Consider the following 15465-nt stretch of genomic DNA (forward strand, 5'->3'; position numbering starts at 1 on the left):
CGGGACAATCTCTGTTCCAAGTACTGCCATCTGAGTTTTAAGAGTCTTATTCAAAAAGTCTTCTTTATATATGTATGTGTATATTCAGTGCTGCTTGAAAGTATTTGAACCCTGCAGGGATGATCATTTTTCTTACATTTGCATTTATTCATTTAGACGCTTCTCTCCAAAGTGATGTGCATCTCATAGAAAATACAATGTGTGCATTACATTAGCAGAAAGAGAGAATTCTTATGTAAAATATTAAAACAAACTTGCAAAAAATCTCAATCTTAAAAGGTATCAAAAGAATAAATGATTATGATTTATACACCTGATTTTACGTCTCTGCTCGGTTTAACCAATGCAACTTGCGCTTCTGCACCTGCACTACTTGCATTTTTCTACTACAAACTGTATCCCCTAAAGCAACATATGTAATTGGTCATTACACACCTCTTGTGTCAGCTGAGAAACAGCAGTTCTCATTAAATAACCATTTCATGGTAAAAGTGAGGGGCAAAAGGGGTTCACATGCTTTTCAAGCAGCACTGTATACACAGTCAGTGGTTTTAGGACATTAAACACTTATACTTACAATATAAGCGGTGTAGTTTGATTATTTGGTTTATTTCACTTTCCCTCTTTGAGATTTTGAATTTCTAGCATTTCCAGCCAATGGACTTAATTATTAATCTTCTGTCTGATAGTTTTGGATTCAGTTTTTTAGTCCCTCTTAGACCATAAACCTCACGACTTAGAGTTTTATCTCAGTAGATAATGTCCTTAAGCCTTTGCGTCATATCCTAGTAAATATGAGCTTCGAAAGTATGAACAGCGTAACGCCGCTGCATTGGAGCTGTTCCAAGCGATGTTCGATGCAGAGGTGAGAGCGCGGAACAACTGCGGCACGTGTCAGCTGATGTGAGAGGGGGGAAAAGTCGAAAGAATGCAACAGACACGTGAGCGCCGCAATTGCAGTAGGTCCCGGCCCATTTGTGAAAAGGCTATTGTTCCGGGAAGGATCACAGAGACCCCCTCTCCATTCCTGTCGGCTCATGGGCCTTTTTGTAACGACAGTCAGTGGCTGCAGCAGTAATGGGGCGATATGGAGTAAAAAGGCTCTTGTAGAAAATGTTTGCATAGCACCAACATGAAGAAACATTTTCCAGAAGGAAGGTAAGACCAGTGCTTGATTGTAATATCTGTTTGTTTGTAATTTACTCATCTGATTCTTATTTTCGGCTGTCTGTCTAATCTAGGCCGCCTCTTCACAAGTCAAGCTCAGACGATGGATCTGGAGGTTAGTACCACCCAAAATATTTTTGCGTATCATCACTTGAAGGATTTGCTGAAGGTACATCCTATTGCATCGATGAGGGCCGTTTCCCTTCCCTCTTTCTCGATTTTTGGCGTGTGCATGCTTGTCCTTCCGACTTTGTGGTCAGCCGCTGCAGCATCCACTCGCTGTTAGCGTGTGCCTCTCCAGAGGACTTTTACTGCTCTTGGAAGCCCTCAGAGGGTCATGAGTGATATTGACTTGATCTTTGCATCTGTGGAGGCCAAGTTCCTCTGCCGGGGATCTGCCGTGAAGGCTGGGGAAATAAAACAAATTCTCCCCAAGCTTAAGTTGTCTGCATGCAGAGCAATGGGTTGAGCCAGATATTTCCCATCGGGCATCTTGCCAGAATCCAGCCTGTTTTACATGATGGTATGGAGTGAGTCTCATCTCCAGATGTGATCACGCGCCCCAGTGGGAGCGTGCCGCTCTTCGGGTTATGTCTTGTTAACACTTTGCAGATAATAATCGGCTGAATAAATTCCACGGCAGTTATCGCCAAAACTGACCGGCCCCTTGAGCGTAAAAGTGGAGTTAAAATGTGGAATTCCTGGACTTAATTTATAAAGACAGAAGTATATCTGCAGAAGATGAACAGGGCTGTGTACATCAGCCCAGAGGGGAGTGTGGGTCTTCTGTCTTTGCTCAATTTACAAATACGAGCCTCATAGACAAAATCTGCTGTAGATTCAGTCTGAGATACTGTACACATGAAAAGTACGGTTTGTATTGCTCTCGATTTCAAAGTTACGCAACCGCCTTGGCCTTCTCTAGGGAAGTGGGACGGTAAGAAGAAGAACAAGTCTTTTTGGCAGAACTTCCGCAAATCACAGAAAGGAGCTATGCGGCACATGTCAAAAGGTACAAATCTGGAGTCGGGGTTCCCCTTCACTCCCGCGTTGACTCACACCGGATGACAGTAAGAACCACCCGTGACCTTTGACCTATGTCCGCAGGAGAAGACATTGGCTACTTGGCCAGCGAGATCACAATGAGTGATGAGGAACGGATCCAGCTGATGATGATGGTGAAGGAGAGGATGATCACTGTGGAAGAGGCCCTGGCACGGGTAGGGCGTCACATATCCATCAAAATAACAACTGCAGAGAACGGAGTCTAAGATATGGTTTCAGAGTGCATTACTCAAAAATTGCTGTTATTATTGATGCATTGTTGGCTAGGAAAGCAAAGGTAGCACACGGACCATGTTTTTCCCTGTAGCATGTAGGCTGGTGTAATGGTGCTACTGTAACTATTGCAATTCAAGATGAATACCTATTCTCAAGGGTACAACAGCAGGAACGGATTCAATTACAAGTCTCCTTTCTCACAGCTTAAGGAGTACGAGACGCAAAGCAGGCAGCCCAGCATCCCGGATACTGTGGCGTACGCCGATGGGACCAGTCCTAGTGTAAAGGAGTCCTCAACCTGCAATGTGAGTCCTCAGTTTTAAAAGTTACCTCAGAAATGTGTGTTTGCTGACATACTTAATACATTAAGATATTTTGGCCTGTGAATCGCATGGACTTCACGTCCTGATGTTGTTTATTAGCCGCAGTGCATCCGGACACTGTGAATATGCTTGCTGTTGGAATGCTTGCAATTTGCAGTAGGTATTTGAGTTGCAGCCCTGCTCCAGATCTGAACCAGTGAATCACTGAGCCCATCTCATCCCCTGGGCCTTGTGTCACACAACGGGCCCCCGGGTTTTGGCTGGGTCCCATTCACACCCCCGTCTGCACTAACACCCCATTGTGCAGCGCTTGGCGATGGGAATGCGGCGAGTGACTCGCTTGTGCAATCCATGGCTCGGGCAAAGCGGGATGTGTGTGTGTGTGTGTGTGTGTGTGTGTGTGTGTGTGTGTGTGTGTGTGTGTGTGTGTGTGTGTGCTGTTTAGCTCAGGCCCACCACAAACCCTTTCTCATTATGACTTACGGTTAAACATTCTGCACTGTGTGCTAACTGGGTGCTGTGTCCAGCTCCAGTACGACTGCGTTGGGGGGAAAAAAAAAAAATTCAGAAACTGAGACTTGAACTGAACAGCTAGGGTTTGAACAATTCCAACATGGGAACATCAGTAATCCAGGATTACTCTAGCACATGATGCATTTTACAGTGTAACTTCATTGTAAGGGATTATTTAACCGTGAGGGGGGTGTGGTGGTGCAGCAGGTTTGACCAGGTCCTGCTCTTTGGTGGGTCTGGGGTTCGAATCCCGCTTGGGGTGCCCTGCGATGGACTGGCGTCCCGTCCTGGGTGTGTCCCCTCCAGCCTTGCTCCCTGTGTTGCCGGGTTAGGCTCCGATTTGCCACGACCCCACCTGGGACAAGTGGTTTCAGACTGTGTGTGTGTGTATTTAACAATGCTAATATTACTCTGTATTACTGCTTTTGCTGGCTGTGACATTTCTCCACCAGAAACAGTTAATGCACCAGTCTTCTCAGTGTCTGGTATGTTATCCCCTCTGCATAATGCACCAAAAAAAAAAAAAAACAAGCAGTACACTTGGTTAGACCACTTATTCATTACAGTTTAGGTAATTCTCATGCTAATCTGACCCATTTTCCTCAAAAGCATCAACCTACTGTATATGGCTGACTGTGTTAGATTTCCTATTGCTCATGACGTCAGTTGAAGACCAGTGCTGCACTGATGGACCGTTTTGAAAATGTTTCTCTCTTTATCAAGGGTTGTGGTGCACAGCAAAAGCCTTGTAGTCTGTGAGTTGAGCTATTGTATTTGCTGTTGGGGCCACCCCTGACAGAGGCCTTAGTGTTACGTTTCAGTGAATTCTTGGTGATTTAACTGCATTTTAAGTGTTTAGGGCTGCAGAGGCTCTTCCTTTTGGTACAAAGATTCTCTTGTTAAAGCGAGCATCAGTAATTGCTCAACATGGTGAGTTAAATGAACAGATTGGAGGCGAGAGTACTAACCGGGGGCTAAATGAACCAATCACAGACAGGCATGGAATTTAACTCATCAAAACAGAGGTTGCTAAATTTCATAATCAGCTAAACGAAAAAAATCAACAAGTGGGGTGTTGCACTCAGTTGGCTGAATGAATCAATCAGAGGCAAGCATGCTATTCCTAACAGGTCAACTGAACGAATCGGAGATGGGCATGTTGTACTCATGAGCAATTTGAACCAATCAGAGATGGGGTTGTCATACTCAGTAAGCTAAATGTACCAATCAGAGACAGGCATGCCATACATAATGAGTTAATTGAACAACTGAGATGGGAGTGTCACACTCAGTTAACAGCTCACAAAACCTCAGATTTTGATAGACTGAATTGACTGTAGTCTGTAGCTTAAATTGATCACAATTTATTTTTCTACAGTGTTCTTTTCAGCGGATTACTACCAGCCACTAAACAGTTGATTTAAGTAATATAAACAGAGTGATAACATACGGCTGAGTTGAACAAATAAGCCATCTGAAGAGAGAAAAACAAAAACTTCCAGCTGCAATGAAGGGGAGAGAAATTAACTTCTGGCGATCTGCCAGTGGCTGCCTACCCTTCTGGGCATTCTAATATGGTTACAGAGGACCTGTGTAATACGTGTCTGGAACTGAAAGAAAAGTACAACAACGAACAGAGAGGGTAGAGTTTATTGAGACATAAGTCGTGATCCGTACCCAGGTCCAGATCCTTTGGAAGTAGTAGTGAGGCCTAAATCTGAGCTTGGAGATGAAGTGAGATCAATTAGTTTTGACAAGAGCTGCTCTGCTAATCATTGTGTATTTAATATCTGACCCTTGGCATGGTGAAGTGGGTTGAGATCATCCAGGCTGAGTTGGGTGTGCCCTTTTGGTTCCTGCTCAGTCTTGGCAAGCTTCTGCCTTGGTTCTCTTTGCCCTGGGTTCCGCCTCCTTGTTTCTTCACCTCCCCAGCTCAGCCTTTCTCTCTGACCTTGAATGACATGTTTCACAGACCTCTTGATTTCCCACCAGCCTTTGAGTAAAAAGAGCAATTGAAACACAGGGAGGAATGGATTTACAAAATATACTTCTCAAGAAAGAATAAATTCCAACTTTCATTTTCCCATTACAAAACTTGTGTTTCAGTCCAGTAATTTTTTTTTTTTTTTTTTTGGCCTGCCCTTATCCCTTGTCCCACTAGCATTTAAAAAGGGTTTCACATAACACTGGGATGTCACGTGTGCTCTAGAAGAAAAAGTAACTCCCAGTGTTTGAGGCAGGAGTAGTTAGTAGAAAAAGTCCTTGAGAAACAGTTCTTCCTGACACCCTTTTGTGTTTTTCCCCCCCCCCCTCCCCCAAGTCCCAGGAGCAGTCCGACGATGAACTGGATGACTGTGTCAAGTTCAAGCGACTCCACAAGCTGGTCAATTCCACTCGCAGAGTGAAAAAGAAGCTGATCAAAGTGGAAGAAGGGAGGAAACCCGGAGCAGAAGGTATGATCCAGAGTCTTGGTCAGTGAGAATACAAATAGGGTCCAGAGTCTAGATGCGTCTTGTATTCTGGGCCCTCGCCTTTGTTGGGCAGCTGAACGGTCTCAGAGATAAGTCAGTCACCATTAAACTCTACTCTGACACATGTGGCGCTTGTTCAGTTGGATCATGTCTTGTAGGGATGACTTCTAGGATTGTTAAGCACGTTGTAAGATTCTCTATATTTCTATGTTCAACTACTGCAAGTTTGCTGTTTTCTAATGCAAGTTTCAGTTTCCAGCTAATGCTGAGATAATGAATGTTTTAAACTGAACAGTATTGTCAGTCTGTGCTGTATTTAGGAAGGTTCAGTTTGGATTCAGTACATGGAAACATCGCACATATTGACCATATAAATTACAGCCTGATGGTGCCATACAACAAGAGACTGTTTCATAATAAATTGTTTACTCCGTCATTCCATAAACAGCAGCTAACTGCATGGATTTGGTTGATTTTGTTGCTGTAAGGTACAGTAGGAGGCCGTGGTGGATTACAGCAAAGAGTCAGTACTCACTGGGTGACAGACTTCTCCATTCTGCCCTTTCAGGTCACAGTGTTGTCCTTTCGCCTACGTCTGGTGACACTCTGGGTTTCGAGGTGTCCCCGACATCAGATGACGTCTCAGTCCTCTACAGCGGGGTGTTGAAGACACCGCCTAAGCCCCCAGATGACCCCTCTGTCTCCTGGCTGGGTCAACAGGTTTTCCCAGGTGGACCCTCAGAGGGCCTGTCCACCTCTCCTTCGTCCACCAGCCTGGACACCTGGAGCCTGGGTAGATCGAGCAGCAGTCAGGGCCTCGCACGGCCCTGTGGGGTCAATACCAGTGGTGACCCAGGGGCTGTGGGCGGAGCCAGGGGCAGCGGATCCTCCTTCTCGGAAACGGAGGGAGGCTGGAAGGAAGAGTGCAAAGTTTCCCGCTCCCTGACTGATGGGGAGATGCGCAAGGCTCTCAGCCCGCTGGCTCATGGGGTGAGACGGGAGAAATAACCTCGTCCTACCATCAGCACTCCTGAAAAGTCCAAAGAAAAATAACTAGATTTCATCACTAATATTTATACCAGAGCATAATAACTAGGGGGCTTTTTTAAATAAGTCTATAACACTTTTAAAGATTAAGTTTCCAAATATTTTCAGATCTTGGCCAAAATATCCTGCAGATCACAGAAAGATATACAACATATTTGCCTTTTATTCATTTAGCTGCCAGCTTTTCTCTAAATTCATTTACCACTTTCTACCCTTGTGTAATTTGTACTGGAGTGATTCAGGGCAAGTATCTTGCTCTGTGTCCAGAGTGAGCAGCAGCTCTAACCAGTGCACCACCTTTTCACGTTGTGCTTCTTTACCCATTGGAAGAAAGTTAAGTCATTTCAAGAGCTGTGAGTGTTTGCAGTGTGGGGTAGATTTGTTAGATGTGAGGGAATTATTGTTGTTTTTAGAATATGTTTGATTTTATAAAGGAGGAAATTGAATCACATTTTGTTCTCTACTCTTTTTCTTCAGAGGACCTGTAGTTTTGGAGGATTTGACCTTTCAAACCGTTCCCTTCATGTGGTCAGCAGTCATGATCCAGTGAGTAAAACAGGAAGGGGTTCGTAGCCGATTGTAAATAGTCACGTGATCTGAAATAGTTAAATGTATCAAACATAAATTATTGTTATTTTAATAAGTGTCACAAATACGGTAATGGTCTGGCCATGCTCGGCACACCGATGTCTGTGTGTTTCAGAGCAAAGAGCGAGACGCTGGTGTTGGAGATACTGTGAAATCTCCTTCAACGCCTCGGATCTCTCTGGGCAAGAAGGTGAAGGAGACAGTCAAAAAACACATATCCAAGAAATACAGCACCAGTGTGTCTGAACAGGTGTGTGTCTGCAAGTCTTGATCCTCTCGATCCTCGTTCCACACTCTAGGAATCCTCGCCTATGAGAGCATCTTCATTATTATAACCGACGCAAGCAATGGAAATTGCCCCTAAAGTTATTTTCATTTTGGGAAAAGCTAAATATGGTCTTGTAGAATCTGTTTGCTTGTATTTTTAATGGATGTATGTGATGTTAATAACTTTTTATATCCAGGCCAGTTTTTCAGCATTATTGTAGAAAATTGTATTGTGTTAATGGGTTGTGGAGGGTTGATGGTTGGGGAATTTTTTGGAGCTTTGGGGATGGATGGTGGAACAGGGCGCTGAAGCCAAAATGTGCCGAGCAGGTAGCTGTGTCATGAGGATAGGGACATTGCTAGCTCCACAGGTGTCATTGCTAGAGGGGGGCTTCTCAGTTGCTTCACCCTTGATTTCATGTATAACTTTATTGATCATTTAATTTCGCCAATAATTAATTGTACTTTTAACAAATAACGGTACGACGTTGCAAAAAACATGATCGTTTGTAGAACGAGTCTTAGTCAATGCCGCCACCTGCTGGCAGTTGTATAAACGTGCGAGTCAGTTGAGTTCTTGTGTTACAGTCGAGCCCTGAAGGGACAGCCAGCTCTCCCCAGTCTCCGCAGCTCAGCACTAACTCTGTGGAGAAGCCCAGGCTGAAGGCCGTCGGCTCTGTGGAGAGTCTTCGGAGTTCTCTCAGCGGACAGAGCTCCATGAGTAAGTGTGTGAGCGTGTGTATGTGTGCCGCGCGCTTTGGCCGCATTCCCAGAATGACAGAGGGTCCACTCCTGCGTCTCGTGCTGGTTCCCGCAGGCGGTCAGACGGTGAGCACCACAGACTCGTCAGCCAGTAACAGGGAGAGCGTGAAGTCGGAGGATGGAGACGAGGAGGAGCTGCCCTACAGGGGGCCGTTCTGCGGGCGAGCGCGCGTGCACACTGACTTCACACCAAGCCCGTATGACACTGACTCCCTCAAACTCAAGGTATCCCCATTTGCACGCACGTGTGCGAACACACACACACACACACACACACACACACACACAAAATACATGCCAATTCCACCTATAGTTACAGCTCCACACACACTCCCTCCCTCTGATGGTACAGCAGCATCTGTAATTTTCAGTAGTGTACGATGCATTTACATCTCCGCTGGAAATACAGATTACATCCCACTTTCTAAGAGACGTCGTCACAGTTGCTTATTTAATTCCTTATTGGAACAATTTTGTTGAAAATATAAATTTTATATTCATATACGTAAATTTAATGGCAAAGAAACTCATCTTCGTTGTGTTCATGGTGATGTTGTGGAATTCTATTAACACTGCTCAACAAATAATGCTAATAAAGTTGTATTCAGCAGCCTATTGAACAGCAGTTCAGCAGTGAAACCAGCACTGGGGAGGCAGGGCTCCCCTAACAAGATTAATACACTCCTTAAATACATTTAGTGTGGGTGTTACAACTAACAACTTCTCATTGGTCACATTATATGTTTATATAACATGATTTAGTTATTAAAATAAAACTAACGATTCCCAAAACATGGTGCTTCGAGCGAGGATATGGCATATTTACAAGGACAGAAGAAAGACAAAATATGAGCATATCATATGGGACAGGGGCATTGGGTAAAAGGCAAGATGGAGCCGGAGCATCTGGTAGCTGGGGGCTCACGGCAGCCCTGTGTACGTGACCTCTCATGTCCGCAACAGGTAGCGTAGTGGAGTTGTAGTATTGTAGTGGCAGTTACAGTTACTGCCTTTGGATCCAAAGGTCTCAGGTAAAACTGGACTTTTACATTACCTGTGTTCGACACATTGTGATGGTCATGTTAAGGTCATATCTCTGGTCTTGAAGAAAGGGGATGTCATCGACATCATCAGCAAGCCCCCAATGGGCACCTGGATGGGCCTGCTGAACAACAAAGTGGGAACTTTCAAGTTCATCTATGTGGACGTCCTGAGTGAGGAGCCGGAAAAGCCCAAGCGGTCGGTGAGGAGGAGGAGGAGGAAGGGCAGGCCACCCAAGCCCACCTCTGTGGAGGAGCTGCTGGAGCGAATCAATCTCAAGGTATGGCGACAGCGGAGAGTAACAATCCTGGGTGAGGATTGTGAAGAGCCCGCTGGACTGTGGACCCTGATATTTTTTACCCTGCGTGTCCTGATCTGTGTGATCCAAACGCTTTCTCACTGAATCTTCCCGGAAAGTTGTTTCTTACTCTCTGCATTTATACTTGGACCTCAACTTGTTTTCAAGACCCCTACATCGCTGTCAATAAAATTTTAGTTATACAGGTGTCCATAGATTTATTCAGAGGTTAGGTTGTGTACAAAGCTAACGGTGACGAGTGGAAACGCTGTTTGTTTTCACTTGGCAGAGGACAAACGTAGTGTCCGTAAATAAAATGCCATTTAAAAATAAATAAAATAAATAATTACAGATGCGTCCATACCGCTGAAAAATTCATAACTTGAACATCTATAAATCGGGGTATTGGTGCGCTTGTTTTTTTTTGCGGTGTTGGCGTGGACGTTCAGTGTGGGGTCTTCGTGTCGCTGCTGCAGGAGTACATGGCCACGTTCCTGTTCAATGGCTACGAGGAGCTGGACACCTTCAGGCTGCTGGAGGAGGAGGACTTGGATGAGCTGAACATCCGAGACCCACGGCACCGGACCGTGCTGCTGACGGCCGTGGAGCTGCTGCAGGAGTATGACAGTGAGTTGGAGAACGGCGTCCTAAACACACACACACACCAATAGACATGAAGAAAAATAGGACTGGACCCCCTAGATAATAAGGACGTGAATCATCCCTGTTTGGTGACACCCGTCGCTAAGAGCTCGGGTCCAACCTGTGCTTTCTGTTTTCCACTGTCCAACAGGCCACAGTGACTCGGACCACCCTGGCCACTCGGGCTCCAAGGAGCAGCTCCTCTTAGAAGGGGAGGACCCGGCAGGCACCTCCCCACGTGACTCCGGCTGCTACGCCAGCAACGAGAACCTCGAGAATGGTAACGAAACGCCGGCGTGCCCATGACACCTTCCCGCAGAACCTGCCGACTCACCCACTGAAGCGCTGAGACACGTTTCCATGCTTCTTGTTCTGCTTCATTCTGAGTCTTTAGCTCCCATACATCAGTGCTGTCATCCTTTTGTCTGAACTAAATCCGTCTAGCTGTCAAAGTGCAGGCTTCTTGTAACAAGAACCTTGTAAAACGAGTACACCAGCTCTTCGTGCTGTAAAGACTTGTGATGAATTTTCAGAGATACAAACATTCCACTTTATTTTTAATTGCGTAGTGGTTACAGCTGCTGCCTTTGGACTTGGATGTTGCGGGTTAAAATCCCACCTCCTGCTGTAGTATCCTTGAGCAAGGTGTTTACCCTAAATTACTCCGGTGAAAATAATCCAGCTGTATAAATGGGTAAATCGCTGTAAGCAGCTTAACACTGTAAGTGACTTTGGAGAAAAGCATCAGCGAAATAAATAAATGTAAATGAAATTGCATTTACTCCTATCTAATTTCTAAATTTTCGCTTCACAGCAGAGCAGAAGCGACTTCTTTTTCACACTGTCAATAGATCATGTAAAGAGCACAGGAATGCGGGGCCTTCTTAATTCAGCTCGCATCCACTGTGTTTACAGTGTGTGTCTGATGATCCTGAGAGTCAGTGATCTATATCAAGTGTTGGACCTGTTTGTGGGATCAATCAGTCAAAAATTGCCAATAAAATAGAGTTCATGGAAAAAATTTTTTTTCTATTTTCAGTCAATTTAATTAGTTTAATATAGCCCAAAATTAATAGAAATGCCTTACAAGTCTTACAACCTGTTTTTTTTTTTTTTTTATTTATTATAGGTGAAGTTTTTAGCCACAAATAAATCACAGGATGTATGTGTTGGCTTTTGCTGAATATGATTTAGCGGTAAAATGACTTAGGATTTATGAAGAAACAATGAAGAGACTGACAGTTTTGTTTGTAACATGACGAGCTGGTGTGCAGCGTGCGGTAGGTACATTCATCACTCTTCATGTTAAATACACGTCCTCTCATTATACCACACAAATTCGTCCAGACCTGTTTAAGGCGCATTACAGCTGCATGGAAACTAACAGCCAGAAGAATGTGTGCATTTGGCTTTTGTTAAGTGAAGAAACTGCTTGATTTATTATTTTTCCTGCATTTTTGAATAAACTGTGTGACCAAAGTGCATTTTGTAGAAGACAGTTGAGAACCACAGGAATCCAAAAGCAGATGAATATTGCAGTACCACTGGATTTTAACCTTTTTTTTAATGTAATGATTTGTTCTGTCTTAACTGACACTGCTGAAATAATGTTATTCATATTGACATTGTGAATGGAGATAACCATGTGTTTACTGTGTATTTTTGTTTCTCACTTTCCATTTCAAGGCTGCGGTTTTGTGGATTTATTTTTCTATTGACTATTATTTATAATGTTACACAAGGACGTGATAATCTTAAATTTTGCTAAATTCCAATATTTTTATATGACAAAGAAACACAGTGTAACTGCCCTTAATTACAGATTTCAGCTTTAAGGGAAAGGTGTTTTGACAGTTACCATTAGTAGTAGTAGTGACATGATGTGACAAGTCATTCTAATTAATTTATGCAAATAATTATCACGACAGTTAAGCTGTGTGTTTCATCGCTGGGAATAAGTGTTGACTTTGCTTTGATTGCTTCATTTGCTTTGTTCTGTTTTTCATTGTCCACCGTTTCTGAGAAATGTGCAGTTGTGGCACTGAAGGCTGTGGAATAAACTGCACAATGATTCACTTGACTCTGTCTTCCTGCCTCATTTCTGTCGCTTTCTTCTTTCCATCCATTCATATTGCGCTGTCCCTCTATGCCATAACACTTGGTATCCATTTCCTTCCCAGGATTTGCTACTGTTTTCTGTGCTGGAAAATCTGCCTTCTCCTTTGGCTGTAATTTTAACTTCTTAACCATAATCATTTTGCGGTAACACTGATTTCACAACACACTTCATGTCTTCCTTTATTGAATGGATTGGTGTTGCCTCTTTAGGCACAATGCGGAACCTCAGAAGTTTCAAATACTCCCTAGTTATGTCAGAACTTTTTTTTTTTTTTTTTCTCCTTTTTTCCAATTTGTTGACCTTGTTGATCTAAACATTTATGAATAGAATACCATAGTTTGTATCATGTTAATAAATTTGCTTTGAAGCTGAATTTCCAAAGGCAGTAACTGGCCAGCTGGTACTGTAACACTTAGCGCTACTGCCTTTGAATCCAAAGGTTGCAGGTTTGATCCTATCTCCAGATTTAGTACCCTTGATCAAGGTACTTACTCCTAGTTGCTCCAGTAAAAATTATTCAGCTGTATAAATGGGTAAATTATTGTAACCTTAATGCGTAAGTTGCTTTGGAAAAAAATCATGAGTTAAATGAATAAATGTAAATGTAAGCTGTTGAACTGAATCGCATGCACTGGGTTTCTTAGAGTAATTATGGTAATTGGCTGGTACCACCAACAGTAAATGAGTAGTCAACTAATAACCAAGGTGAAAGTTGTATGTACAAATAGAACTGCTTTTGTCCATGCTGAAAGTGATTGCACGATACTCCTGTCTCTATGGAGACAAAAAACGTGATATAACAAGGTTGGAGCAGTAGCCTCGGGGAAGACGGTGGGTAGCAATGAAATGGGTCTCCGTGTGATGTTCAGTGTTGTTGGGTATCCCCAATCCTTTGTTTCAGGAAAGAGCAGAAAGTTGTCCAGGGGGTCCTTGGCAGGTGTCCGATCGGAATACCCGACCCTCCCCGTGACCGAAGCCACAAGGCCTGCACAGCAAGCCAAGAAAGAGCCTCGTGTGAACAACCTATCCTCCATCAAGTACTTCGCTGAGGGGCGCCACCGTCTGGCAAAGAGTCTGTACAGAATGAGAACGTCTGTGAGCTGTAGCTACGAAGACCTTAGGAGGCTATCCCTTGCTGAGGCATTGTGGGGACGTTCGCACTCCCTTGGAGACTTGCCTCGGGTGGAGGGTTTTGACATTAAGGATGTCCAGGGTCTCAGGGCTCCTAATGGGAAGGCTTCCATGCCCTGCCCTCTTCAGTCTGTTGTAAAACCGCCATTATCGAGCCATCAGAGCTCCACCCCTATCCATTCTAGTCGCCTCCCTTTGTCTTTGGATCTGCCCAGTAGATCACCCCTTCCTAGACCCCAGAGCGCTGGGGCTGAGCTGAATGAGGTGGCCTCGAAGGGGGTGCCACCGCCACGGGTGTACCCCAAAAAGCCACCTGTGCCTCCTCCAGTCCCCATAAAGAAATCAAAGGAGCCCCTGACCAATGGAGTGCGAGCAGCGGCAACGCCCACACGCAGTCCCAACGCGCCTCCCCCGCCGGCGAAGCCGAGCAAAGCGGTCATCCCCCCTACGTGCCCCTCCGAAGAGACAGACCCAGCTCCAGCCGCGCCTCCGGCCTGGCTCTCGGACCTCCCCGAGTCGGCCTGCCCACAGGTCCGCAGGGCGCGGTCCATCACTGGGAAGAAGATCACACACACAAAGACGGCGGACCTGCACTCCCTCCTGGAGGAGAAGCTCACCTCTGAGGGCATCGACCTCACTGAGGAACCATACTCTGACAAGGTGATCACATCTCCAAAGTACTTCCTTCTTTTAAGCAGTGAACATCATTCCAAGTTAATCACATATATTTCTGAAGGTCTAGAATAGAGGTGGAATTTTTTTTATTTAGTCTGTAGGCATATTTTTCCAGGAATATTTAACATTTTTGCGTATGCCAATACTTTCCGGGAGCTATTTGGAGGATCTGTAGACTAGGAAGAGGTTTTGGACGACTACGGTTGGACTAAGCTATAAATTTCCTCTGGGGAAAAAAGAATGTTAGTTACACAGTGGCTTACCGGTATTGTCTCCACTTTTTACTGATCTCTGCCAACGGGATTTATCGTTTCCTGTCGCAAGTAGTCTGCTTAGGAAAGTCTGACGCTGGAATACCTTTTGGCAGCACGGCCGCTGCGGGATCCCGCCATCGCTGTTGCAGAGATACTCCGAGGAGCTGGGCCAGCCTGCGAAGGAGGTGGCCTCTGCCATGGACCAGATCCGTGTCAAACTTCTACGCAAGGAGCATCGCATGGCTGTGAGTGTCCCCAGTGTCTACTGCTGGGAAATGTGGTCCAGGGAGTGTCTCCTTCAACTCAGTTCACCTTCAGTTTACAAGTATAATAACATTCAATTTCTGCGACTCTCGAGGTATGATGCAATGTACAAATATGGAATACATGCTACTGCATACCTTGCTGCTTCAAAGTACATGAACCCAATAGGCACAGTCACAATTCTTGTATCGGATATCATAATGAACTTATAAAATGCAAATATTAAATCTTAAACTTATAAAATGAATAAATGATTATGATTTACATACCTGATTCTACTTACCTACTGGGTTAAACCAATGCAACTTGGGGGTTCGCTTATTTTTGCACCTGCACTTCCGGTTTTCTACTACACACACGATTTCCTCTAAAGCAACATATGGAATTGGTCATTACGCACCTATTATGTCACACGAGAAAGACTGTTTCTTGTTAAATAACCATTTTGTGGCAGAACGAGGGACAAGAGGGGTTCACATACGTTCGAGCAGTACTGTGTATATACAGGTAGTCGTCGATTTATGACACGAGATTTACGACAAACTGCACTTAATACGACCGTCTCCTCAACATTATATTATTCCAAGTTTCAGCCTTTGGTCGTAACGTCTAACTCGGACCG

The 15465-nt window shown here is 44.5% G+C and overlaps 1 protein-coding gene across 6 annotated transcripts in view; it reads left to right on the top strand.

Annotated features, from left to right (window-relative positions):
- The window catches only part of sash1b (SAM and SH3 domain containing 1b), a 93696-nt gene that overhangs the window by 75511 nt on the left and 2720 nt on the right, over positions 1 to 15465 (top strand). For 4 of the 6 annotated variants that reach the window (XM_018731747.2, XM_029258697.1, XM_018731763.2 and 1 more), the window contains exons 4-17: positions 1242 to 1282; positions 2093 to 2179; positions 2275 to 2387; positions 2652 to 2753; positions 5605 to 5737; positions 6324 to 6745; positions 7280 to 7348; positions 7506 to 7640; positions 8246 to 8644; positions 9528 to 9740; positions 10235 to 10385; positions 10552 to 10680; positions 13421 to 14310; positions 14693 to 14824. In XM_018731747.2, the coding sequence (XP_018587263.2) occupies positions 1242 to 1282; positions 2093 to 2179; positions 2275 to 2387; positions 2652 to 2753; positions 5605 to 5737; positions 6324 to 6745; positions 7280 to 7348; positions 7506 to 7640; positions 8246 to 8644; positions 9528 to 9740; positions 10235 to 10385; positions 10552 to 10680; positions 13421 to 14310; positions 14693 to 14824 (3016 nt within the window). The remainder of the gene's footprint in view (positions 1 to 1241; positions 1283 to 2092; positions 2180 to 2274; positions 2388 to 2651; positions 2754 to 5604; positions 5738 to 6323; positions 6746 to 7279; positions 7349 to 7505; positions 7641 to 8245; positions 8645 to 9527; positions 9741 to 10234; positions 10386 to 10551; positions 10681 to 13420; positions 14311 to 14692; positions 14825 to 15465) is intronic. The other 2 variants (XM_018731755.2, XM_018731781.2) reach the window with 1 other exon arrangement.

Source organism: Scleropages formosus, chromosome 15 (genome assembly GCF_900964775.1).
Source record: "Scleropages formosus chromosome 15, fSclFor1.1, whole genome shotgun sequence".
In the NCBI taxonomy this organism is placed as follows: domain Eukaryota; kingdom Metazoa; phylum Chordata; class Actinopteri; order Osteoglossiformes; family Osteoglossidae; genus Scleropages; species Scleropages formosus.